This window comes from Hemitrygon akajei, chromosome 7, assembly GCF_048418815.1.
Source record: "Hemitrygon akajei chromosome 7, sHemAka1.3, whole genome shotgun sequence".
NCBI lineage: Eukaryota > Metazoa > Chordata > Chondrichthyes > Myliobatiformes > Dasyatidae > Hemitrygon > Hemitrygon akajei.
Genome location: NC_133130.1, coordinates 134,997,215 through 135,023,421, shown reverse-complemented (window position 1 = coordinate 135,023,421; position 26,207 = coordinate 134,997,215). Strand labels below are relative to the sequence as shown.

At 47.6% G+C, this 26,207-nt stretch overlaps 1 protein-coding gene across 2 annotated transcripts in view; it reads right to left on the bottom strand.

The window, feature by feature from the left end:
* The window catches only part of ap4m1 (adaptor related protein complex 4 subunit mu 1), a 29,217-nt gene extending 11,959 nt beyond the window's left edge, over positions 1–17,258 (bottom strand). Inside the window, exons 1-9 of one of the 2 annotated variants that reach the window (XM_073052042.1) lie at positions 15,789–17,258; positions 15,128–15,213; positions 12,261–12,367; positions 11,758–11,854; positions 7,855–7,965; positions 7,201–7,278; positions 6,702–6,764; positions 6,338–6,404; positions 1,914–1,967 (exon numbers count right to left, since the gene is read on the bottom strand). In XM_073052042.1, coding sequence (XP_072908143.1) covers positions 1,914–1,967; positions 6,338–6,404; positions 6,702–6,764; positions 7,201–7,278; positions 7,855–7,965; positions 11,758–11,854; positions 12,261–12,367; positions 15,128–15,213; positions 15,789–15,846 — 721 coding nt within the window. In that variant the 5' untranslated portion in view covers positions 15,847–17,258. The other variant, XM_073052043.1, reaches the window with a different exon arrangement.
* Between the last annotated feature and the right edge of the window lie 8,949 nt (positions 17,259–26,207).

The following is a 26,207-nucleotide window of genomic DNA, read 5'->3' as shown; positions in this document are numbered from 1 at the left end:
TCTGTAACCTACCATTACAGCAAGGACCAAGATCAATGAAGAACAATCTCCCACCAGACCTCCTGTACTATTAACAGAGAGGACCAAGGTCAATGTACTGTACATCTTTTAGGACTTGGTATCAAATTCTCTAACTTGCATCTGTACCAGAACCGGTTATTCTGGTTGTTGTAGTTTCAGCTCAATTATTTGGTCTCATCCCATCAGAGACATCTCATCCATTTTACCCACCCCACACCCTCCCCAACATCTCTGCCACTAGTTTTCCTCACTCCTGTTTGTAGACCAGTCTGTTACTCTACCAACAGATGCTGCCTGAATGGTTAAGTGTTTCCAGCATCTGCTGTGATACTTTCAGATTGTCAGAGGCAGTTCAGGATTGAAACACCAGGTGGACTCCTGGAATGCAGAAAATGAAGGAAGCAGAGACGCTCTAGGACAGGCATGGGCAAACTACGGCCCGGGGGCCATATGCAGCCCGTTAAGCTTTTTAATCCGGCCCGCAGAACTTGATGAAATTATATTAATAAACCTTGTTAACGTTTTTTCCCCGCAATTCTGGCGTTTTCGCCACAACAAAACTAAATTCAGACTTTGATGCGCTGGCTAAAAAGGGAGACCAACAACACTGTTCCCACTGAAATTAAAAATAAGTTTCTTCGTTGTGTTATGTAAAAAATGCATTTGAAAATATTTTTTTCAATAAGCCTTCCATGTTACATGTCATTTCTGTTAAGTGATGGACATGAGTAGTGCGCAGGTGCACGTACGTTCTCAAAATAAAAAATGCGCTCCAGATCAAATAACGCACTCCGCATACTGGCGCGCTGTCACTGTTCTGTCCTTGTGCTGGTCGTTGTTGAGTTTTGGCACAGGGGACAATTGAATAAGAAGGAGCAGGACAAGTAGACCTGTATCTCCTACCGTTTTTGAAATAAAGACAGTCAGGAGGAGAGTGATGATGATAATATCTTGAAGGATAACAGAATTTTCAGTGCTTTAAAATAATAACTGTTACTATTAAAAAAAGCTGTATTTTATTCATTTAATTTTCAGTGTTTTAAAAGTCATTTCAATAAATAGCTAAATACCATGGGACTTCAAAGACAGATATTTTGTTGTAATGCATTTGTTCATTTTCAATTGAAATTAAAGCACATGTTTTCTACATATCCCATGATATTTTATTTTCTCTTATGAGGTGTATTACCAAAACACTCCGTCCATCTGCTCCTGGTCCGGCCCCCCTGTCAAATTTTAGAACCCTTTGTGGCCCACAAGTCAAAAAGTTTGCCCACTCCTGCTCTAGGATATATTTCCTAATTGGGGGGAGAATCCAGAAGAGGGATTCCCAACCTTGGAGTCCACAGACCACATGCTAGGGGTCCATGGCATAGAAAAGGTTGCAGACCCTTAATCTAGAAGCAAGGGAGATGGTTTCAGAATGGAGGGGTCACCTGCGTAGAATGATGGGGAGCGGCGTTTGTTCCAGTGGATGGGGCGTGCAGAATGGTAGGAACCCAGGAGACTGGGAGGGTAGAGGATGTTTTTGCAGTAGCTGTTAGTGTTATAGAGATGAGGAAGGGTGGGGAGAAAACATTGTTCCAGCTGCAGGGACTGAATCACTGTACATTTCCAGTGCTACCATAGATCTGGGGGAATTAAGGGCTTGGGGAATTGGGCAAGCATCAACCTTGGGTCTAGAGTTAACACATCAACTCGTACTGATCTCTCAGTGATCCTTAAGCCATTTCAAATCATGCACTGTCCCATAAATCCCACCCATTCCCCACCCCAACCCTCAAACACATGGTCTTCCTTCACTTCCCTCCTCCTTCCACGACCATTTCTGAGGACTAGCACCTCAAAAATCCACCTACAGCCCCATATTCCCAGAACCCCAAATCTCTCACCTCGGATCGCGGCTTTCCCAACACTGAACTCTTCGTTTAACCCAATCCTGATCTCTGCAACATGAAACAGAAGCATGTCAGGAACTTTTTATCTCCCAATCTACCTTCTCATTGTCTGTGTCCAGCTGCTCCAGACAGAGGGGGACAATTGCCTGGACACACACAGATAAAACACCAGCTCAAAGAAGGTTCCTTAAATCAGTATGCAGATAGTCCAAAGAGGCAAAGGGCCTCTCTGCACCCAGTATTTGGAAATGAGTCTGGGGTGATTGTTGATCTTTCAGTAGGGGAACAGTGACCACTACTCCTTCAGTTTTAAGAAAACTATATTTAAGAATGGATCTTGCAGGAAAGTATTGAATTGGAGCAGGCCAAAATACGGGAGTATTAGACAGGAACTAGGGAGAACTGTTTTTGGGCAAGTCCACATCTAAGAGGTGAGGATGTAAGGACGATGTAATGCACAGAGTACAGGGTAGATATGATCAGTCAGGAAGGACAAGGACCGCAAAGGTAAAGGGTCATTGAATGTCAAGAGAAGTGATGAACTGAGTCGAGAAGAAAAAAATGTAAGGATTAGATGGCTCAATCAAATGGAGTCTTTGAAAATAATAAGGCTAGGGGAAAAGAAACTCAGATGGGAATTTGAGAGCCAGGCAGAGCCATGCAATGTCTTTGGAAAGTAATCCCACAGCATTCTGTACATACATAAGCAAGGGGATAACTAGGAAAAGGGAAGAATCACTCGAGAATAAAAGAACATCTGCTTAGAGGCAGAGGTTGTGTTTGTGGTTTTAAATGAGTATTTATATTGGTATTCACCACAGCAAAGAACATGCAGGAGAGTGAGAACAATGTGTAGCATGCTATTATACCCAGGCATTTTGAGATTAAGACAGACGTGATGGATGCCTCGAAGAACATTAAGGTGGATAAGTCATGATGGGATATACCCCAGGATATTGAGAGGCAAGAGATGAGATTGTTGGAGCCTTGACTGAGATCTCTGCTGTCTATTCTAGCCACAGACAAGGTTCCAGAGGATGGAGGAGTCTATGTTCCAAGCCTACTCTGGTATCACTCCCCAACTTTTCCTACGCTACATCGACAATGGCACGGGGCTGCTTCCTGCACCCATGCTGAGCTCAAACACTTCATCAATTTTGCCCCCAATTTCCACCCTGCCCTCAAATTTACCTGGGTATTTCTAACACCCTGCTCCACTTTCTCTATCTGTCTCTATCTCTATGTACACCGATATCTTTTACAAACCCACTGATTCTCACAGCTACCTGGACTATATCTCTTCCCACCCTGTCATCTGTAAAAATGCCATCCCCTTCTCTGAGTTCCTCCATCTTTGCCACATCTGCTCTCGGAGTAAGGCTTTTCATTTCAGAGTTAATGAGAGATCCCTCTTCAAAGAAATGGGCTTTCCTTCCCCATCATCAACACTGCCCTCACCTGCATCTCTTCCATTTCATGCACGTCTGCCCTCGCCCCATCTTCCCCCCCCCCCCCCAGGGGTAGGGTTCCTCTTGAGCTCACCTACCACTACAGTAGCCTCTACATCCAGCACATAATTCTCTGTAACTTTTGCCATCTCCAATGAGATCCCATCACCAAGCACATATTTCCCTTCCCCCCACTTTCCGTTTTCCACAGAGATCGCTCGCTACGTGACCCCCTTGTCCATTCATCCCTTCCCACTGATCTCCCTCCTGGCACTTATCCTTGCAAGTGGAACAAGTGCCACACTTGTCCCTACACCTCCTCCCTCACTACCATTCAGGGCCTAAACAGTCCTTCCACGTGAGGCGACACTTCACCTGCGAGTCTATTGGGGTCATCTATTCTACCCCGTGCTCCCGGCATGACCTCCTGTATATTGGTGAGACCCGTGTAGATTGGGAGACCGCTTCGCCAGAAAAAGCAGGATCTCCCGGTGGACACCCACTTCAATTCTACTTCCTATTCCAATTCTGACATGCCAGTCCATGCCCTCCTTTACAGTGGTGATGAGGCCGCACTCAGATTGGAGGAGCAACATCTTACGAGGGGTGATTGATAAGTTCATGGCCTAAGGTAGAAGGAGATGAGTTATACAGCTCTCGTTACATGCACATGCAGTTCAACTTTTTGAGTGATTATGCAGAAAGTTTGAAGTTAATAACTCATCAAGGGTGTTGATAAGTTTGTGGCCTAAGGTAGGAGGAGATGAGTTATTAACTTCAAACTTTCTGCATAATCACTCAAAGAGTTGACCTGCACGTGCATGTAACGAGAGATATATAACTCATCTCCTTCTACCTTAGGCCATGAACTTATCAATCACCCCTGCTGTGGACACTTTCTGGAGGTCCAAGATCCGTATGCTCCACGACCGCTGGACTAAGTGTGTACATGTAGGAAGGGACCATGCTGAAAAATAAATGTGCTATGTTTTCTAAAATTGACTCCTTCTACCTTAGGCCACAAACTTATCAATCACCCATTGTATATTCCATCTGGTAGCCTCCAACCTGAAGGCATGAACATCATTTGCTCAAACATCTGGTAATGCCTCCCACCACCCCTTCACCATTTCCCCCTCTCACCTTATTTCCTTACCTGCCCCTCTCCACCCTCTGGTGCTCCTCCCCCTTTCCTTTCTTTCATCTGTCCTCTCCTATAAGATTCCCCCTTCTCCAGCCCTTTAACTCTATCACCAATCAGTTTCCCAGCTTTTTACTTCACCCTCCCCTCTCCCAGTTTCCCCCATCACCTACCACCTTGTAATTCTTCCTCCCCCTCCCCAACTTTTTGCTCTAACTTCTCATCTTTCTTTGCAGCCCTGATGATGGGTCTTGGCCCAAAATGTCAACTGTTTACTCTTTTCCATAGACGCTGCCTGGCCTGCGGAGTTCCTCCAGCATTTTGTGTGTGTTGGTTGGATTTCTAACATCAGCAGATTTTCTCTTGTTAGTGCTCAAAACTCTGGCTGGAGGGCCCTGACTACTGGTGCTCCACATGAATCTCTACTGGGACCTCTGCTGTCCATGATACATATAAATGAGCTGGATGAGTGTTTTAGAGCTTGCAGGTGACACAAAGAGCGATGGCATTGTGGACAGAGTTGCAGATTGCCAAAGGGTACAGCAGGATAAAGATCAGTTGCAGATACAAGCAGAGAAGTCATACACCAGAGTTCAAAGTAAACTTATTGCCAGAGTATATGCTACCATACATTATCTTGAGACTCACTTTATTGAGGTTGTTTCAGGAAATATAAAGAATACGAAAGAATCTACAAATAATCTGTATATATACAAACAAGGACTGTCAAGTAACCAACGTTTAAAAGACAAACTGCAAATTTAAAATTTTTTATTGAGAATCCTAGAAAGTGAGTGAAGGTCATAAGCTCAGAGCAGTGGTGATTATCTACATCTGATGGTTAACCGTTCCTGAAACCTGGTGGCGTGGGACCTCCTACCCAGCGCGAAGAGCAAGGCCAGGATGGTGCGGTCTTTAATGGTGGATATGCTGCTTTCTTGCGACAGTGCACTCAGTGGTGGGGAGTGAAGTTTAATCAGCCAAATGCGGTCCACAGGTTGATGGGGCACGCTTGGCTTTATTAGTCGAGTCTTTGAGTTCATGTGACGGGAAGTAACGTTGCAGCTTTCTGGGCGAGACGGTATATGGGGTATTGCATCCATCTGATTGCCTCATTACAGGAAGGACGTGTAATGGACGTGTAACCCTCTTTGGAGAGGGTGCAAAAGCGGATTTACCTGGATTAGAGGGAATGTGCTATAAGGAGAGGTTGGATGAACTTACATTGTTCCTGCGGGGTATAGGCTGAGGGGAGAAGATTCTGAGGGGGAGGGCCAAAATGTTTCATTCAGGAGAGCATGAATTTAAAGGTGAACGGGGGGGGGAAGAGTTTACAGGAGCTGTGCAGGCCAAGTTTTTGTTTTGGGTGCCTGGAATGTGCAAATCCCTTTCAACGAATGAGCAGAGAATGTAGGGATAAGGACTATGTGCAAGCAGAAAGTTAGCTTAATTAGTTTGAACAATATCATTGACTGTTTATCCTGTTCCTGTGCTACTTTCTACATCAATAGTAACAACAAACATGAGACACCGGTGGAAGCATTGAGCCATGAAGGGTAACAGAATGGAGAATGCGGTGAATGGGCAAAATGTGGGTATAGCTGAGTGGAGCGGTGAAGGAGATGGACCAGGGTGGAGAGCTGGTATGACAGGTGTGGGACAGCAATATGAGCAGGCGGGAGGTCAGCATAGAGCAGCCAGAACAGGCGCTGGAGGCCAGGAAGAGCCAAGCGAACAGGCGCAGGACAGGGCTGACTATGGTTAATATGGTGTGTGCGGGTGAACCCCTCCACAGCACCCAACTACGGTATCTCCAATGCTGCACTCACCTGTACTGCTGGGTAGGAAGCACTTCAGGCGCACCACTCCATGGACGTCTGCTTTTAGGAGACTCCCCTGCAGAATAGGGAGAGAAGAAATACCCAGAGGACAGGTTGTTCATCCCTGCCCCAGCACCCACCACAGCAGGACTAATCTGTTACTCCATCACACTGTCACACATTATCCAAATGACACTAACTCCCTTAAAAAAGCCTATTGAACCTATAGTAACAATTCAGTACTCCAGTGAAGAGATATTCTCAGGGAGGGGGAGTGGGTGGAGGAGGAGAGGGGATGAAAGATGGAGTGAAGGGGAGGGACAGACACCTGGTCAGACCATCACCACGTCGCTGGGACCTCCCTCAGACTTACATTGGCTCCAATCACCACTGTCAGACGCTCGATGACGTCAACGAAGATTTCCGTTTTCGATCCCTGAGACAGAAACAGAACAGTTCACTGCGCTGACGTTCGGCAGCAGGTCACAACTGCTCCGAGGCAGTGGGGGAAGGAGTACAGGGAGAACACCTGCTCCAGTCCCAGTCAGAGCTCAACATCCCTGCATCCTGGACCCCGACGCTGGCTCCTCCGCCAGCAATCAGCTGCCCCAGGGACACAGATGGGAACAATTTCCAATGCGGTGTGACCCAGTTCCCTCTACCGACCCGTGTGCGAAAGCTGGATCATAGTGACAGTGTGTAGTCAGAGAAGGCAGCCAGCAGCACGCAGCAGTCCAGTAACTGGCAGTGCCCTGGAACACCCCTCTGGCGGGGGCGGAATCTGTATCCTGGTAATTGCGAGCGGCTGGGGCAGGGTGAAACGATTCCGGTGGCCCCATGTCCAACAACATTATCCCCCGCTCCCCACTCACCTGCTCACTCACGGCCAGCACGGGTCGGCTCGCTGCGTTGCTGGGCGCCACTTTACTCTGCTGAGTATCTGCTCCGAACTGCAAGGAAACGAAGGTCAGCAAACAGCAAATTTCATGGCTCAGTGTCCCAAGCGACCCTCACACACTGCTCCAGCCCAAAGCCCTCTCCCCCATCAACCAACACCCCACTGATGTGACCAAGCCCTTACTCTCTCCATCTCCCCCTCCCAACACACCGTACCCGCAGAACCACTGCTCACAAGGCCATTCAGCTCATCGAATTTACTCTGCCATTTTAACATACTGATTTATTTTCCCTCTCAACCCCAGCCTTTGCGCATAACTCTCGATACCCTTACTAATCAATCTCTGCTCTAAACATCGCTTGCATGCAAGCGCAGTGCCATTCTCGCTCACTCACATTCATTCATGCACAGAGACAGTGTCCCCAGCATTTCTCAATACAGTCCCATTCCCACTGCCCACAGTACCATCACCAACTTTGGACAATGTCACTAACACCAAGAGCCTCCCACTCAAATCCTCTTCACATATCACTCCAAGCCCTTCCTCAGACTCCCTCCAAAAGCTTGTGTGAAAAGGGAAAAGGAGATGGGGAAAGTGAACACAGGAGAACAGGGAGCAGATACTCACCAGTCCAATGTTGCTGAGCTCAAAGAGACTGAAGGGTTTGGCTATCACCGGCTGAGTCTGGATAAAGTTCTTCAAGACGTCGGTGGAGGTGCTTTGGATGTACCCGTAATCCTGTAGCAAAATGGGCTCAATGCAGTCTCAGGGTTACCCAGACAACACAGACACTGGGCACACCAGCTCCTCCACTTCAACCACCTCACACATCATCAACTTTCATTATTTTCCTAAGTCAGACACCAATTTTTGTTCTATATGCAGTTATCTATTCCGCTAGTCTGCAGTCCCAACTGGCCTGATCTCTCCCCACAGCCGAGTCAGTCCCCAAACAAATCCCACTGCCCCACTCTCTCCTCTCACCCGGTCAGTCCACAAACAAATCCCACTGCCCCACTCTCTCCCCTCACCCTGTCAGTCCACAAACAAATCCCACTGCCCCACTCTCTCCCCTCACCCTGTCAGTCCACAAACAAATCCCACTGCCCCACTCTCTCCCCTCACCCTGTCAGTCCACAAACAAATCCCACTGCCCCACTCTCTCCCCTCACCCTGTCAGTCCACAAACAAATCCCACTGCCCCACTCTCTCCCCTCACCCTGTCAGTCCACAAACAAATCCCACTGCCCCACTTTATCCCCACAGCCGAGTCAGTCCACAAACAAATCCCACTGCCCCACTCTCTCCCCTCACCCTGTCAGTCCACAAACAAATCCCACTGCCCCACTCTATCCCCACAGCCCTGCATGTCTACAAACTAATCCCACTGCCCCACTCTCTCTCCACAGCCCTCAGTCCCCAAACTAATCCCACTGCCCCACTCTCTCTCCACAGCCCTCAGTCCCCAAACTAATCCCACTGCCCCACTCTCTCCCCACAGCCCTGCATGTCTACAAACTAATCCCACTACCCCACGCTCTCTCCACAGCCCTATCAGTCCCCAAACTAATCCCACTGCCCCACTCTCTCCACAGCCCTATCAGTCCCCAAACTAATCCCACTGCCCCACTCTCTCTCCACAGCCCTATCAGTCCCCAAACTAATCCCACTGCCCCACTCTCTCTCCACAGCCCTATCAGTCCCCAAACTAATCCCACTGCCCCACTCTCTCTCCACAGCCCTATCAGTCCCCAAACTAATCCCACTGCCCCACTCTCTCTCCACAGCCCTATCAGTCCCCAAACTAATCCCACTGCCCCACTCTCTCTCCACAGCCTTATCAGTCCCCAAACTAATCCCACTGCCCCACTCTCTCTCCACAGCCTTATCAGTCCCCAAACTAATCCCACTGCCCCACTCTCTCTCCACAGCCCTATCAGTCCCCAAACTAATCCCACTGCCCCACTCTCTCTCCACAGCCCTATCAGTCCCCAAACTAATCCCACTGCCCCACTCTCTCCCCACAGCCATCAGTCCCCACCCCACTGCCCCACTCTCTCCTCTCAGCCCTATCAGTCCCCAAACTAATCCCACTGCCCCACTCTCTCTCCACAGCCCTATCAGTCCCCAAACTAATCCCACTGCCCCACTCTCTCCCCACAGCCATCAGTCCCCACCCCACTGCCCCACTCTCTCCTCTCAGCCCTGCATCCATCCACAAACTAATCCCACTGCCCTGCTCCCTCCAGACACCCATAAAATAATTGCAAATGAATCCTTAGGATAACTTAGAGGAGGTATTTGTGGATGTGGGCACATCGGTCAGGTTTATTACTGAAGCTGACATTATATGAGGTCATGTTGTTCTTACTTGAGGGGTCCATGAAATGTTGGATGGAGGGACACAGTAAAAAGGAAGTACTGAGGAGAGTAAAATCTTTGGAAGTGGTTCATTTGCCAGGCCTGATTGAAATACATCCCAGGCTGACAAAAGAAGTGACTTGTGGAGGCCCTGACAGTTTTCCCATCAGCCCTACTCAGAACAGTGAGGACAGCCAATGTCTGAAGTACAGGTCGAGGTAAAGTAGAGACAGGCCAGTTGATTAACTCTGGTGTCCAGAAAATTGCTGGAATAGATGGAGAGAAAGGTGCAAATTATTTCAGGGAAGACTGCATTGATATAAAGGAAGGTAGTGCCTGACTGAACATTGTGTGAAGGTCACAAAAATGCCATTCATTTAGCATCAGCATGAATGTCAGCAACACTTTCAATGAAGCCAGCTTGCCCACAGCAAACAACAGCTCCAAGGCAGAGCATAAAACCAGATCTGAAATCAGCTCTGTGACAGATGACCGTCGTTTTATTGTGACTGGAAGAAGCGACATTCTGCAGGGCTCAGGGCCTGGTCTTTTGTTTTATGTGGAATTTTATGTATTTGAAGAGCAAGAAAGTACCCAGGGAAAGAGTGGAGCTCCTTGGAAACCACTGGGACAACACATACAGTTTATGAAGCCAGGTTTTGTGGGGGGGGGGGTCACAGGTCAGTACTTCTCAACTTACAGGAAATTGTTATGGAGTGAGTACTTTGAAATTTGTTGGCCAGGAAGAACTATAATCTACAAATCCATAAACAAGAATGAGGCAAGGATGGTGTCAAACAAAGTATTTGTTCTTGCTGTGTGATGGCCGAAATAGAAGTGGCCATTTTGTGAGACTATCCTTGCAGCTGCTATTTTGTGAACTGTTAGGTGAATTGATTCTTGCTTCAGGATAATTAAAGCAGTTGAACGTGGACAGAAGGAGTTTCTGCTAATGATCTGCTTAACCCAAGACCATTCTCAGAGAAGAAGCTGCAGGTTTGCAGAAGGAGCAGCCTATGATCTGGTTGACTGGGCCCAGTGTTTGAGTGACCTGGTTAGGCTGGTTTGAAATGCTGCTTGTAGCCCTGGCTATATCCATTGCGAATTTGACACAGGTCAGTCAGATGACCTGAGCCAACGATATTCAAGCATCATAGATTGATCTAATTAGGGAAAGAATAAGATGGAAAGACTTTGGGAGCACAGGCAGCAACATCTCCAGAGACCAGCCATCGTGGATGCAGATGACCCCACATCGGACACGTGGAAGTTAGACTGGGACCACAAGGAATACCTGTTTTTTTTCCCTGGGCATCACCTTTTCTATTCTTTGACTGTTCACACAGGGTCAGGGGAATCTAGCAGGTGTCCACACAGTTAATTTGTAAATATACGTGCTTGTTAGTTGAGACAATAAAGGTAGTTATCAGTAAATTCAGATCCTCTCTGTGGCTAACCGAACATTATTATTGAGGGATAAATCCTGCTAACAGAATATATAGCAGAGATCTTTGAGGAAGCAGTGAGGAGGGCAAAGAGACGACTTGAAAAGGCCCTGGTTAATAGAATTAAAGCGAGGGATCAAAAAGCCCGGAGTCAAACTTAAAAATTTGGGTCGAAGAGATTAGGACAAACTTTTTGATTGAAGAGGTGCCAGAGTTAGAGACTTTGGCAACTCTCACAGAATACCGGAACATGAACTTGAAACACAGAGCCATGGATCTGGTGAAGGTGGTATCAGCTCTTCCTCCAGCAGTTTAGGGTAATGAGCTATATTGCCATCAGTCCGAGTGCTCTCCCAGTAACCCGTTAATGCCACTGCTCTGCTCACTTCCCGCGGGAGGATGAGAAAGACCACGTACAGGGAGACAGACAACGGGGTTGCCAGTCTGACTGGCATGGGGCCGGAACTGGGGAACAGTCAAGCTGGGGTTAAAGGTCAAGAACCAGAGGTCAGGGTGCGGGTTGAGGTAAGGAGTCAAGAGGCTGGGCCAAAGCCGGGGGAGTGGGAGGTGGAGTTGGACCGAGCTAGGGTCAGGTTGAGGCTGGGGGTCAAGGGTTGGGGAGCTGGGCTGACAGTGAATTTGGGTCGAGGCAAGTTGGCGCCAGCAGGTGAGAGCTTGGGTGGGAGTGTGACTCTCCCTCAGAAACAGCCTCCTGAGCACTCACCAACATTTCATCCAGCATCTCATAGACCAGGGCGAAGTTCAACCGCAGCGTTTTCTCACTCAGAGTCCCACAGTGATCCTTGATGAGACTGACGAACCTAACGACACGAGCCAGGGTCAGCCGCAAGCACAGCACAGTGACAGTAACCCCCACACTGGATCAGGCCACCCTCCTGAGACTGAAGCTAGTACTGTGAGCGTTCCCTAAGCTGCCCCACTGGGGCTGAGGGGGACAATAAATCAGCCATGTTCAAATGCAGACTTACTGAGCAAATAGCTCCTATGTCTTTTGTTCTCTCTGTCCTGCAGTGAGAGCCAAGCCAGGATCACCCCATCACACCAATCAGGGTCAAAGATGGACCCGAGGCCTCTGTGCTGGGCTGGCAGAGGTGTACCCAGCGACCCAACAGCTGGGAGTGAGTCAAGGCTTCAAATGTCCTACTGTGGGGAAAGCACACACAGCCCCATACCCCCACATGCCACCGCAACAGAGCAGCAAGTTACCTGCTGAGGAACTGGATGATGGTGAACGGAGAAGGGCTGGAGCGAGTGGTGGCCACGAAGTACAGCGTGTTCTGTCGGAGGTGAATGTACTGTAGGCCTTGGTGATGCTGATTAAAGAAAGATAATTAGCACAGTCAACAATCAGTGCAAAGTATCCTCTATGTAGATGATTCTCATGCTGCGGTTTCTGGCAAGACCAAAATTTATCACGTCACAGTCTGGTACAACAACTCAAATAGGGATATAAAAGCTGTAGTGGATGCTGCCCACTGGATCGCAGGCCACACCTCTCCCCGCCACTGGATCGCAGGCCACACCTCTCCCCGCCACTGGATCGCAGGCCACACCTCTCCCCGCCACTGGATCGCAGGCCACACCTCTCCCCGCCACTGGATCGCAGGCCACACCTCTCCCCGCCACTGGATCGCAGGCCACACCTCTCCCCGCCACTGGATCGCAGGCCACACCTCTCCCCGCCACTGGATCGCAGGCCACACCTCTCCCCGCCACTGGATCTCAGGCCACACCTCTCCCCGCCACTGGATCGCAGGCCACACCTCTCCCCGCCACTGGATCGCAGGCAACACCTCTCCCCGCCACTGGATCGCAGGCCACACCTCTCCCCGCCACTGGATCGCAGGCCACACCTCTCCCCGCCACTGGATCGCAGGCCACACCTCTCCCCGCCACTGGATCGCAGGCCACACCTCTCCCCGCCACTGGATCGCAGGCCACACCTCTCCCCGCCACTGGATCGCAGGCCACACCTCTCCCCGCCACTGGATCGCAGGCAACACCTCTCCCTGCCACTGGATCGCAGGCCACACCTCTCCCCGCCACTGGATCGCAGGCCACACCTCTCCCCGCCACTGGATCTCAGGCCACACCTCTCCCCGCCACTGGATCGCAGGCCACACCTCTCCCCGCCACTGGATCACAGGCAACACCTCTCCCCGCCACTGGTGGTATCAATAGGAAGTGCTGCCTCAAGGCAACATTCAAACGTATCCACCAACTTCTCACAAGAAGTAAAGAAGCCTAAAGTTCCATTCCACCAGGTTCAAGAACAGCTATTTCTCTTCAACCACTGGGTTCTTGAATTGATCTGCACCAACTATAATCACTACCTCAGCACAGCAACACTATGAGCACTTTGATCACTTAGTACTACAATGAACTTTTCCAAGTTTTTCATTGCACCTGTGCAAACGTGGACTTATGATAATAAGCTTCATTTTGACATTGAAGGCAAGGGGAGGCCTGGTCTGTACTGCTGTAATCTGAGGATATTTTCATTATACAGTAGACTGCTTACTTGATCAGTAACAAACTGAATGATGCAATGAACAATTTGCTGGATTGTGAGGGTTGAGTGGCAGCTGTGGAGGGAGAAGGAACTGTTGACATTTTTAGTTGTGACCATGCATCAGGACCAAGAAATGGTGTACAGCTGGACGACAAACGCTGCTCCAGTGCCTACCAACCTTGTCCTTTGAGTTACAGGTTCAGGAGGTACCACTGAAGTTGGTGGTGAGCTAATGGAGTGAATTTTATAACTAAGTGCAAACTGTCACAACAGCGCACTGTGCGGATGGTGTGAATATTTACCACTTATCAGGACTTCTGGGACCCGGACATGGTTTAGGTCCTTGAGTAAAATTGTGTCCTCATTCCACCAGACAATCAGAGATCCAGATGATCCCGGACTACAATTCACGTTCAATTTAATTCATACTCTGTGCCTTTGTATAAGTGGTGCCAGAGTATGCGTGTGCCCAGTCCACTTACATTTCTCTAAAGGTAATCGATATTTAATATATCACATTCCATCTGTCAACTCCACCACTGTCCTCAGTAGTGATCCCATCAGCCCTTTCCCACTCCTTTATTTCACTGTAGCCTTCCCACATGTCTCTCAACTCCACTTGATTTTTTTCGCCTATAGTTCACATTTTTACACGTATTTAAGGGATATTATGCAGCAGCAGGTCCTTGGAGTGTGGGAGAAAACCCAGGCATCCAGTGCAACCACAGATGTACAAACCCCACCCTATAGCCTAACTGCTGTCCTTTGGTGCTGGTCTTTGGTCAGCGGTGACCTCCCCAGTCGAAGGTTGACAGTATTGTTGTCATTTATCGTCACATGTACCAGGATAACTGAAAAGCCTGTCTTGCATACCGTTCACACAGATCAAATCATTATATAATGCATAACAGAACAAGGTAAAACAGTAACAATGTAGAGAAAGTGCAATGCAGGTGAACAGTGAAGTGCAAGAGGTAGACTGTGAGGTCAGGAGTCCAGTTTTATCGTACAAGGTCCATTCAAGAGCCTGATAACTATGAGATGGAAACTGCTCTCGAGACTGGTGTTATGTGATTTCATTCCTTGCATCTTCGGCCTGATGGGAGAGGGGAGAAGAGACAATGTCTGGGGTGGGTGGTGGCTGAGGCAACAAGTAGTACAGCCAGAATCCCATGGAGCAGATCATGGTAGAGTAACATGAATGCTACTCACCACTTGATCATCCTGATTACAGTTGGGTGCAGACAGGAATTCTTCTAACCCCTGAGGTTACAGAGTCATCAAAAACTCTGGTGCAGAAACAGGTCCTTCAGTCCCTCCCGTCTGTGCTGACCTGTTTTTCTGCCTTGTCCCATCTACCTGTCCCTGAGGTTGTCAACAGAACCAACCATTTGATTACACACTGCAAATATTCCCACATCTTAGAATGGAGAAGCTAACCGCCACGTGATGAGCAGTGGGTAATGGTGCATGGTTATGCAGGAGAGGCTTGGATCATGTTTCCCAACACAGGATGAAACCAGAAATGTTCAGCTTCTGAGAAATTATAAAGATCACTTACCATGACAACAGGGGCCTGGTCTCTGGGTAAACATGTCACCTTCTGGTAGAAAACGTCGATGACGTCCTTCTGATCCTCACCACGGACTGAATGGCTCAGTCAAGGAAAAGTCATCGTCAGAGTAGACCCACCGTGGAGAACTTGTGCCTCCATCTACGTTCAGTTAGCACTAAATGCACAATGTCATACACCCACACACACAGCATCACTCTCACTCACAGTCACACAAGTGTGCACACATCTCTCGAGCTCGCTCAGTCACTCTTTTACACACACTATCAAGCTCACACACACAAATCTCGAGCTCACTCACACGCAGTCACTCCCGTTCTATCTCACGCACAGTCATACACACACGATCTCTCTCTCTCACTCACTCACACACACACAGAGTCACACTTGCTGGCAACCACAGGGCATACACAAGAGTGGGTCCAGCAAGGAGGATGGAGGATGTAGAGACCGCCAGCTCCGCACGGGACCACGATACAAAACCCCGATCCTCTCACCAAACACTCTCGCTCCGCAGAGCCCGAGGATGTGCCTCCCTGTCATCACCAGGAACCGGCCTAACCCGTTGCTGTTGTTTACACCCCACCTTCCCAGGCCCGTTGTAAACACATGTCTGCCCCGGCTCCCCTCCTCCGCAGCCCTGGGATACAGTCCTTGTAGATGAGGTGGTCGCCGCGGGACGACAGAATAAACACCTGAGAAATCATAGCCCCACGCCCACTCCGAGCTGGGCAGGCCGCGTCGTGACGCTATTTGAAGCGACGTCGTCGGCGTGCGTCACCAGAGCGACGGGAACCAGGGAACCAATCAGCTGCGGCCCTGATTCGACTTCCCGGACTTCTTACCTGCTCTGTGCACGGTGATTGTTACCCAGGGTTAGTTCGAATTAACTCGGAGTTAGCTCTGATTAACTCAGGGTTAGCTCGAATTAATTCAGAGTTAGTTCTGAATAACTAGGGTTAGCGCTGGTTAACTGGGAGAGCTGGTAATATTCGGGTTTGTTCTGATTTTCCCTGGGTTAGCGCCAGTTACAAATGATTACTGCAGGTGACCCCAGGTATGCTGGATATCTCAGGGTTAGCTCTGGCTATCGCTACAATTTTGCTAGTTATCCATGGGTTAGAGCTGTTTACCCAGAATTAGTGATGGTTAATTTGTGCTTCAGCCCAAGATTTATGCTAGTTGAACGACAAGAGCAGAGAGTATGGATAAAATTTGTTTTCAGTTTGGCAACTCGTGAACAGTGGGGTGTCCCCGGAATCACTGCTTTTTTAAGAAGATAACAAAAGTGGTTGTTGAAGGTTATGCAATAGGAATTATCTACATGGACTTTAATAAGACATTTAGTAAAGTTCCTCATGGTAGATTGATTCAGACGATAAAGATACATGGGTTCCAGGGTGAATCACAAGTTTGGATTCAGAACTAGCTTCCTATAGCAGACAGAAAGTAGGGATGGAAGGCTGTTACTCTGTCTGGAGGTGCAAGGCCAGTACTGTTCTTCAAGGATTGGTGCTGGAACCTCTTTTGTTTGTGATATTTATCAATGATTCAGATGAAAACATAGATGGGTGGATTTGCAAGTTGTGGATGATATCAAGATTTATAGAGTTGTGGATGGTGTGAAGGATCACCAAAGAATACTGTAGATCATTTACAGAGGTGGGTAGAGAAGAAGCAGATGGAGTTTAATCCAGGCAAGTCTGAGGTGTTGCACTTTGGGAGGTCAAATAAAAGGAGGAAGAACACAGTTAATGGTTGGGCTCTTGACAGTGTTGAAGTTCAGAGTGATTTTGAGATCCAGATGCATGGTTCACTGAAAATGGGTACACAAGTGAATTGTTCTGGTCTAATTGTCATTCAACCACACATGAATACAGCCAAAAGAAGCAGTGTTATTCTGGGGCCAGTACCAACAGTCTCACACAGCACAAAGTACATACAAGATAGCAAGCACACATAGGCTATCAGTAAACAACGGTCACGCAAAAAATATATTCAAAGACCCTATGTCCATGAATGTTACAGAAATCTGCAATTGAACACAATACGGCTTGTTTTCTGCCCAGCAAACACTGGGGGCAGCATTGCCTCCGGTGGAGCACAATGACTCTTGACGCCCCTTTCCTGGGCAGCTGTAAACAGGCGACACCACGGCTTCAGGCCTGGTCCTTGTAGTACCTGCTATCCACAAATAAATCGGTGAATTGGACTTGCAGCGTTCCACATTAATGATGCCCAACAGGGTTTTGTGATCACAAGAAAAGCGACTAAGACGATCACTCGCCATTAGGCTGCACAGCTTTGCGCACCGATCTCTCTCTGATGCAGACAGCAGACCGATCCGCACCAAGTCCAGCTCCTTCAGTTTCTCCGCCAACAAGCAATTCTCGGATGGGGCAGACCTAGAGTACTTTAAGTTCTTAATGTCCAACAGGGTCTTGCGATTGTAAAAAATATGTAAACAATAAGGTGGTAAAGAGTAAACGCAAGATATTCTGCTGATGCTGGAAGTCACACAAAATGCTGGAGGAACTCAGCATGTCAGACTATGTGCGGCTCCAATGCCGTATTCGTTTGATGACAACACCACAGTTGTTAACCAAATCAGAGGTGGTGATGAATCAATATAAAGGAGAGAGATTGAAAATCTGACTGAATGTTGCCACAACAACCTTTCACTCAACATCAGCAAAGCTAAAGAGCTGATTATTGACTGCAGGAAGAGGATACCAGAGGTCCACGGGCCAGTGCTCATCCACAGATCAGAGGGGAAGAGGGCCATTCATTTTAAATTCCTTGGCGTTACCATCTGTCCTAGAACCAGCACGCAAGTGCCATTACAAAGAAAGCAAGGTCGCATTTCCACTTTCTTAGAGGTTTGTGTAGATTCAGCACGTCATCTAAAACTTTGGCAGTGAAGAGTATCCTGACCGGTTGCATCACAACGTCACGGAGGTTAATGTATAAAACCACAAGAGCAGTATTAGGCCATTCGCTCATGGCTGATCCTGGATCCCACTCAACCCCATACACCTGCCTTCTCGCCATATCCCCACCCTGACCGATCAGGAAATGATCATCTTCTGCCTTAAATATACGCACAGACCTGCGCTCCACCGCAGTCTGTGGCAGAGCATTCCTCAGATTCGCTACTCTCTCGCTAAAAAATTCATCCTTATCTGCGTTCTAAAGGACCGCCCCTCAATTTTGAGGCTGTGCCCTCTAGTTCTGGATACCCTCACCAAAGGAAACATCCTCTCCACCCTATCTAGTCCTTTCAACGTTCAGTAGGTTCTGATATCCCCCACCCCCGCGTTCTTCTAAATTCCAGTGAGTACAGGCCCAAAGCTGCCAAACACTCCTCAGATGTTAACCCCTTCATTCCAGGAATCATCCTCATGATCCTCAAATAGCACAATGCTATTACAGCTCAGAGTGTTTCAGAGTTCAATTCTGGCCCCGTTCTGTAAGGAGGTTCTACACATCCTCCCCATGGAATGCGTGGGTTTTCTCTGGGTCGTCCACTTTCCTCCTGTAGTCCAAAGATGTACTGGATAGCTTAATTGGTCATTACAAATTATCCTGTGATTAGGCTAGGGTTAAGTGGGTTTGTCGGGGTTTCTGGGGCAGCACGATTCGAAAGGCTGAAAGGGCCTACTCCAAGCTGCATCACTAAATAAAATAAAATAAAAAACGACCTGGCATGGAAACACAAATGCCCATGGACAGAAAAGCCTCCAAAGAGTAGTGGATACATCCTAGTCCATCACAGCAAAAGCCCTCCCCACCACTGAGCACCTCGACATGGAACACTGCCGCAAGAAAGCAGCATCTATCTTCAAGGACCCCACCATCTAGGCCATGCTCTCTTCTTGCCGCTGCCATCGGGAAGGAGGTTCAGGAGCCTTAGGTCCCACGCCAGTAGCTATTACCCATCAACCATTAGGCTCCTGAACCAGCATGGAGAACTTTCAATGAAGAAGTAATTCCACAACCTATGGACTCACTTTCAAGGACTCTACATCTCATGTTTCAATATTATTTTATGATTATTTATTATTATTATTATTACCTGTGTTTTTGCACAGTTTTGCACACTGGTTGCCTGTCAGTGCTTGTGTGTAGTTCTTCATTGATTCTGTTTCTTTGTATCTACTGTGAATGTCTGCAAGAAGATGAATCTTGGAATACAAAATGGTGACATATATGTACTTAGAAAGTAAGTTTACTTTGAAATTTAACCATCTATGGAGGAACATAAACTGCTTTTGGTTTGGGTCAAGACCCTTCATCAGAAAGGTACGGCATTGATAGGGGTGTTGACTCTAAAAGTAAGAGGAAGTATAAACTCAGTGGCCACTTTTTTTTGTACGGGAGGTATTTCTGCATGTGCACTGTCTTCTGCTGCTGTAGCCCATCCACTTCAAGGTTTGACATGTTGTACGTCCAGAGATGTTCTTCTGCACTTCACTTTTGTAATGTAGTTATCAGAGATACTATCAACAGTCTGGCCACTCTCCTCCGATCTCTACCATTAACAAGGCATTTTCACTCACAGAACTGCCACTCTCTGAATGTATTTTGTTTTTCACACAGTTTTCTCTAAACTGTAAAGATTGTTGTGTGTTTAAAATCCCAGGAAACCAGCAATTCCTGAGGTACTCTAACCACCCCATCTGGCACCAACAATCATTACATGGTCAAAGTCACTTAGATCACATTTCTTTCCCATTTCAATATTTGGTCATTCCCACAGTCCTGATTGATAAGCTACAGAACCTGGGTCTCTGTACCTCCCTCTGCAATTGGATCCTCAACCTGGAACATCTAATGACTAAGTACCGACCATTCTACTTATCAAGAGAGTTTTCCTCCATGATCCTGGCCGCTCTTCATATAACCATCAAAAGTTGATATTAATCAGACACTCGAGATACAGAATAATGTGGTCACCAAACAAGAAACAACCCATTCTAATGCATTTCAAATCAGAGTTGGGGGACTTCAATCAGGCTTGTTTGAAGAAATCTGCCCAACTATCATCAGCATATGACCTGAAGCACCAGGGATCCCAACACACTAGACACACTGCTATACTATGAAAAGGAATGCCTACCATTACATGCTCAGGAAATTTGATCACTTGGCTGTCCTCCTACCTACATAGAGGCAGAGTTTAAAGAAATTAGGACAACAAAGAGGTGGTTTGCGGATGAGTGGCTATGGGATTACTTGAAATTGGTGGACTGGGGATGTTCAAGGACTCATAAGAGGATCTTAATGAATACACTGCGGTTGTCACAAGCTTTATAAAAACAGTCATAGAGGAGTCTGTCTGTACAACATCATTCAGAGTCTTCCTCAACCAGAAGCCCTGGATGAACTATGAGATCCGATATCTGCTGAGGCCCAGATCAGTGGTATTCAGGTCTGACAACCAAGATACAAGAGGTCCAGGTACCGTCTCTGGAAAACCATCTCATGTGAAAGTGCCAATTCTGGACCAGATTTGAATCACTGAAGGATGGTTGACAGTGGTAGCGGTACAAAGAGAAACCAAGTGACATAGGTGAGAACAAGGCTTCACTCCCAGGTGAGCTCAATGCCTTCTGCGCTCACTGACAGTTAAACCATGGAGGAACCTTCACAAACTCTGACAGCCCCCAGTGACTTCTGTCTCTGAGGCTGATGTGAGAGCATCCTTCAGGAAGATGAACCTACGGAAAGCATCCAGCCCAGATGGGGTATCTGGCTGAATACTAAAGACTTGTGCTGACCAAATGGCTGGAGTGCTCATCGATATCTTTAAAGTCTCAATTCAGCAGTCTGAGGTACCCAACTGCTTCAAACAGGCTTCAATTATACTGAGGCCTAAGAAGAACATGGTAACCTGCCTCAATAACTATCATCCAGTAGCACTTACATCCACCGTGATGAATTCCTTTGAGAGGTTGCTGATGAAACATATCAACTCCGGCCTGAGAAACAACTTGGATCTGCTCCGTATGCCAATGGGCACAACGGGTCCATCATAGCAGATGCCATTTCATTGACGGTTCACTCAACCCTGAAATGTCTGGACAGCAAGGATACATATATAGGATGCTCTTTATCAACTAAAGCCCAGCATTCAATACCATCATCCCCTCAAAACTAATCAATAAGCTTCAAGATTTTGGCCCCAATACCTCCTTGTGCAATTGGATCCTCCATTTTCTCACTCTGTTTGGATTGACAGTAACATCTCCTCGATGATCTCCAACAGACCAACACAGGTGCACAGGGCTGTGTGCTCAGCCCCATGCTCTACTCGCTGTACAACTCCTACGCCATATTCGTGTCTGCTGATGACACTGCTGTCATAGGCCGAATCAAAAGTGGTGATGACTCAGAGGGAGATTGAAAACCTGGCTAAGTGGTGCCACAACAACAACCTCTCACTCAATATCAGCAAGACCAAGGAGCTGATTATTGATTTCAGGAAGAGGAAAGCAGAGGTCCATGAGAGGTGGAGAGGATCAGCAACTTGAAATTCCTCAGCGTTATCATTTCAGAAGATTTGTCCTGAGTGCAACACTCAGTGCAATTCGGAATAAAGCATGGTAGCACCCCTAACTCCTTAGAAGTTTGTGAAGATTCAGCATGACACCCAAAATTTTGACAAACTTTCTATAGATGTGTGGTGGAGAGTACATGGACCGGTTGTATCACAGCCTGGTATGGAAACACCATTGCCCTTGAACAGAAAATCCTACAAAAAGTAGTGGATACGGCCCAGTATAAGCCCTCCTGACCACTGAGCACATCTACATGAAGTGTAGTCGCGGGAAAGCTGCATCCATCATCAAGGACTCCCACCACCCAGACCATGCTCTCTTCTCAGTGCTGCCATCAGGAAGAAGGTACAGAAGCTTTAGGATCTACATCACAATGTCAAGGAACAGTTATTACCTCTCAACACACACAAAATGCTGGAGGAACTCAGCAGGCTAGGCAGCATCTATGTAAATGAGTAAACAGTCAGCATTTCGGGCTGAGACCCTTCATCAGGACTGGGGGAAAAAAGATGAGAAGTCAGAGTAAGAAAGTGGGGGGAGGGGAGGAGGAAGTACAAGGTAGGAGGTGATAGGTGAAACCGGGAGAGGGGGGAGGGTGAAGTAGAGAGCTGGGAAGTCGACTGGTGAAAGAAATAAAGGGCTGGAGAAAGGGAAATCTGAGAGGAGAGGACTGAAGGCCATGGAAGAGAGGGAAAGGTGAGGAGTACCTGGGGGGGGGGGGGGGAGGTGATGGCCAGGTAAGGAGATAAAGTGAGAGTGAAATAGGAATGGGGAATGGTGAAGGGGGCATAACTGGAAGTTCAAGAAGTTGAAGTTCATACGATCGGGTTGGAAGTAAGGTTGAAAGAGCACAGAGAAAATGCACAAGGATGTTGCTGGAAGTGGAGGTCCTGTTGTAAGGAAAGATAGGTTAGGACTTTATTCCTTGGAACGCAGATTGATGGGACATTTAATAGAGGTGTACAACATTATTAGGGGTATAGATAGGGTAAATGCAAGCAGGCATTTTCCAGAGTTTGGGTGGGAATATAACTACAAGTCACGGGTTAAGGTTGAGAGGTGAAAAGTTTAAGGGGAACATGACAGGAAACCTTTTCATTAGGGGGTCGTGAGTGGTGCATGCAAGATCGATTTCAATGTTTATGAGAAGTTGAGATAGGTACATGGGGATGGAGAGCTACGTTTTAGGCAGTTTAAACACAAACTAGGTGAGCTGAGGGGCCTGTTTCTACACTTTTCTATGCCCTATGACTTCCCCTGCATTCCGCTTCCATTTCCTGTATTCATTTTAAATTCAATTGGTTCTTTCTCCTGAGCTCCCTTTAAACTTAACAAATTCACTGGAAATTGTGATAGTCTACTGCGTAACACTTAAAAAATAAAGTTGTTCAAATAAAGTAAGAACCAATAGTTCAGCAAATCTAAAACCCCTGTGTAGGGTCTCAACTTTTGCTTTCATAGATACTGCCAGTCCTGTTGAGTTCCCCCCAAAAAAATCTACAGGCTGCTGCCTCAAATGTCCTGATGAAGATTCCCCTTGGCCTGAAACGTCGACAGCTTACTCACTTCCACGGATGATGCCTGGCCTGCTGAGTTCCTCCAGCATTTTGTGTGTGTGTGTGTTGTTTGGTTTTCGAGTATCTGCAGATTTTCTCGTCTCTGCAGGGTTATCAATTTATTTAAGACATTGAACGTTCTGGTCCACGGAACACAAAAACTGTCACGCCGTTCTGACAGCTGTTTGGGAGAGTTTTTATCGCCAGTGCTATTGGTGTCACAGCGACTATGGAATCCATGTCCGGGGTGGGTGTTCCTGGGGTGGGGGGGGGGCCTTTGGGTTATACCGGGGTCACCGACCTTTTTTGTACTGCCGACCAGTTTAATATTGACAATATTCTTGCGGACTGGCTGACGGGGGTGGGGTGGGTGTGTTAATCACAACCGGAATATAGATGATAAGTCAACTATAAGTCACTTATAAGTGGCTAATACACTTAATTTCATTTCTAAAAGGGTTTATCTAACGAATTTAATATTAAACACAGCGCATATTTTCCTCGCGTGAACATAGTGATAAGTCAATAGCATCATAACATTTTAAGTAACATTTGGATATAAAACACACAGTGCATATTTTCCTTGAATGAATATATAAAATCATTGCAACACACCAATATCGCTGAATCAGTGGGAGCCCTGGGCTTGTTTCCCTGCAACAAGACGGTCCCATCGAGGGGTGATGGGAGACAGCGATACTCGAAGGGGGTTCCTTATGTCCTGTCTATTCCGCAGTTTAGTTTTCACTGCATTCATTGCAGAAAACCCCGCTTCGCAGAGATATGATGTTGGAAATGGAAGCAACGTTTTCAGTGCTTTCGTGGCTATCTCAGGATATTCAGCCTTGACATTGATCCAGAATGCCGGCAGAGATGTTACGTCAAACATACTTTTCAGCTCACCGTCATTAGCAAGCTTCAGGAGTTGATCTTCTTCCCGCGCTGACATGGATGATTCACCGGGGACATTCACAAATGGGTCACGGACCCATTCATTTGCACGTCTTGGGTCATTTGCGGTTGGGAAGTAACACTCAAATTCTGTCGACAGCGAAGATAGGTGATCACGCACCAGCTGTGAGAAGGACGGTGCAGCCTCAGTCTCTCCCAAAATCCCAGCTAATGTTGGGAACATGTCAAATATGCCCCTGTCCACTCGCCGTCCCCACAGTTCCAGTCTGGCTTTGAAAGCAGACACTTTATCTGCCAACGTGAAGACAGTTGTCATTCTCCCCTGAAGTGACAAATTGAGTTCATTGAGCAGGTTGAAGATGTCACACAGATAAGCGAGTTTTGCTATCCACTCCTCATCACTGAAGTGTGCTGCCAGTGGTGACTTTTTTCCTGAAAGAAATCTCTGTAGCGGCTCTCTTAACTCAAAAACCCTGGCCAGGGCTCTCCCCCTTGATAGCCACCTGACCTCAGTGTGTAAGACAAGGCGTTTGTGTTCTGCATCCATTTCCTCGCAAAGCTGCTCAAACAGACGTGAGTTCAGGGCTTTTGCTTTGATGTGATTGATAGCTTCAACAACGTCACTCAATACACTGTTAAGAACAGGTGACATTTTTCGGCTAGCCAGCATTTCCCTGTGTATGACACAGTATGTAGACTGGCATTCAGGAGCAACCTCTTTGACTCGGGAAGTGAAAACAGACAGCCGTCCAGTCATAGCTGCAGCCCCGTCTATGCATATTCCAACACAGAATGACCAGTCTAATTTGCCTGACATGTAGTCATTCAAAGACTTGAATAGTTCTGCCCCGGTTGTGTTATTTGGCAGCGGCAGTGTACACAACATATCCTCGTGCACATCGTCTTGAAATATATATCGCACATAAACCAGCAGTACTGCCTTGTTGTCGACATCGGTAGACTCATCGACCTGGATAGTATACCATGGTGACTCGCTAAGCCGTTCCAACAGCTGTGCTTCGATGTCCTCCGCTATGTCGTCGATTCTCCTTGAATCTGTGGTACATGCTGAAAGCGAAACCTGTGCCATCTTGTTGGCTGCAGCTTCTCCCAACAGTTCACGGCATATGTCCTTGGCAGCAGGCAGAATCAATTCTTCACCAATAGTGAAAGGCTGCTTAGCCTTAGCAATACGGCTAGCCACTAAGTACGACGCTCTCAGAGCAGCAGCATTTGTGGAGGTGGTGGCTCCCAGCAATTGCTTCTGTCTCGCTTGCTCACGTTTTTCCCGCTCAAAAAACTCAACAGGTTTGTCTTTAAGGTCAGGGTGCTTGGACGCAAGGTGCCGAAGCAGTTTTGAGGGCTTCATTGCCTCGTTAGACAGCTTCTCTCCACATATCACACACAGGGGGCTTGGAGCGTGTGGGTCACCGGTCGCATTAAAGCCATATCTTATGTATGACTCGTCGTATTTTCTGTTGAAGAAGGCTTTCTTTATTTTTGGTGTCTCGGCCTCAGTTGTCTCTGCGTTATCGTCATCGTTAGGCCTTTTATGCCCCCTACCAGCTCTTCCAAACCAAATCTCAAACGGCGTTTGTTCTTTACTCATTTTTTCCAAAAATATACTTTATTCAGAAATATTACAAAATAAATCGATTTACAAAAAACATTCGTTGACTGAGTCCTTATTTACTCATACCGTGGAGTCAGCGTGACTGACCCTGGAGTCGGTCAGTGGCGCACTATGACGTTCAGGATGAAAGGTCAGGTGCAGCCAATGAGATTTCCGGGTGCTTTGGCGCCATTGAGCCGCGGCACCTTCGGGCCGGCGGGTAGTGAATGTAGGAGAGTGTTGACGTCCCGGCGCCTTCGTGAAAGCGGTCGTGAACCCGTCGCCGTTTTCTCGTTAATATTCACTAGGCAGTGCCGCCCGACTGGGCCCGAGTGCGAACAATCAGCCAGGGAGTTTCCGTGTCTAGCCCGGCAAGAGAGCGACCCCCACGCCGCGCCGAGTGGAGCCGTCTGGCCCGGTGGTCACGT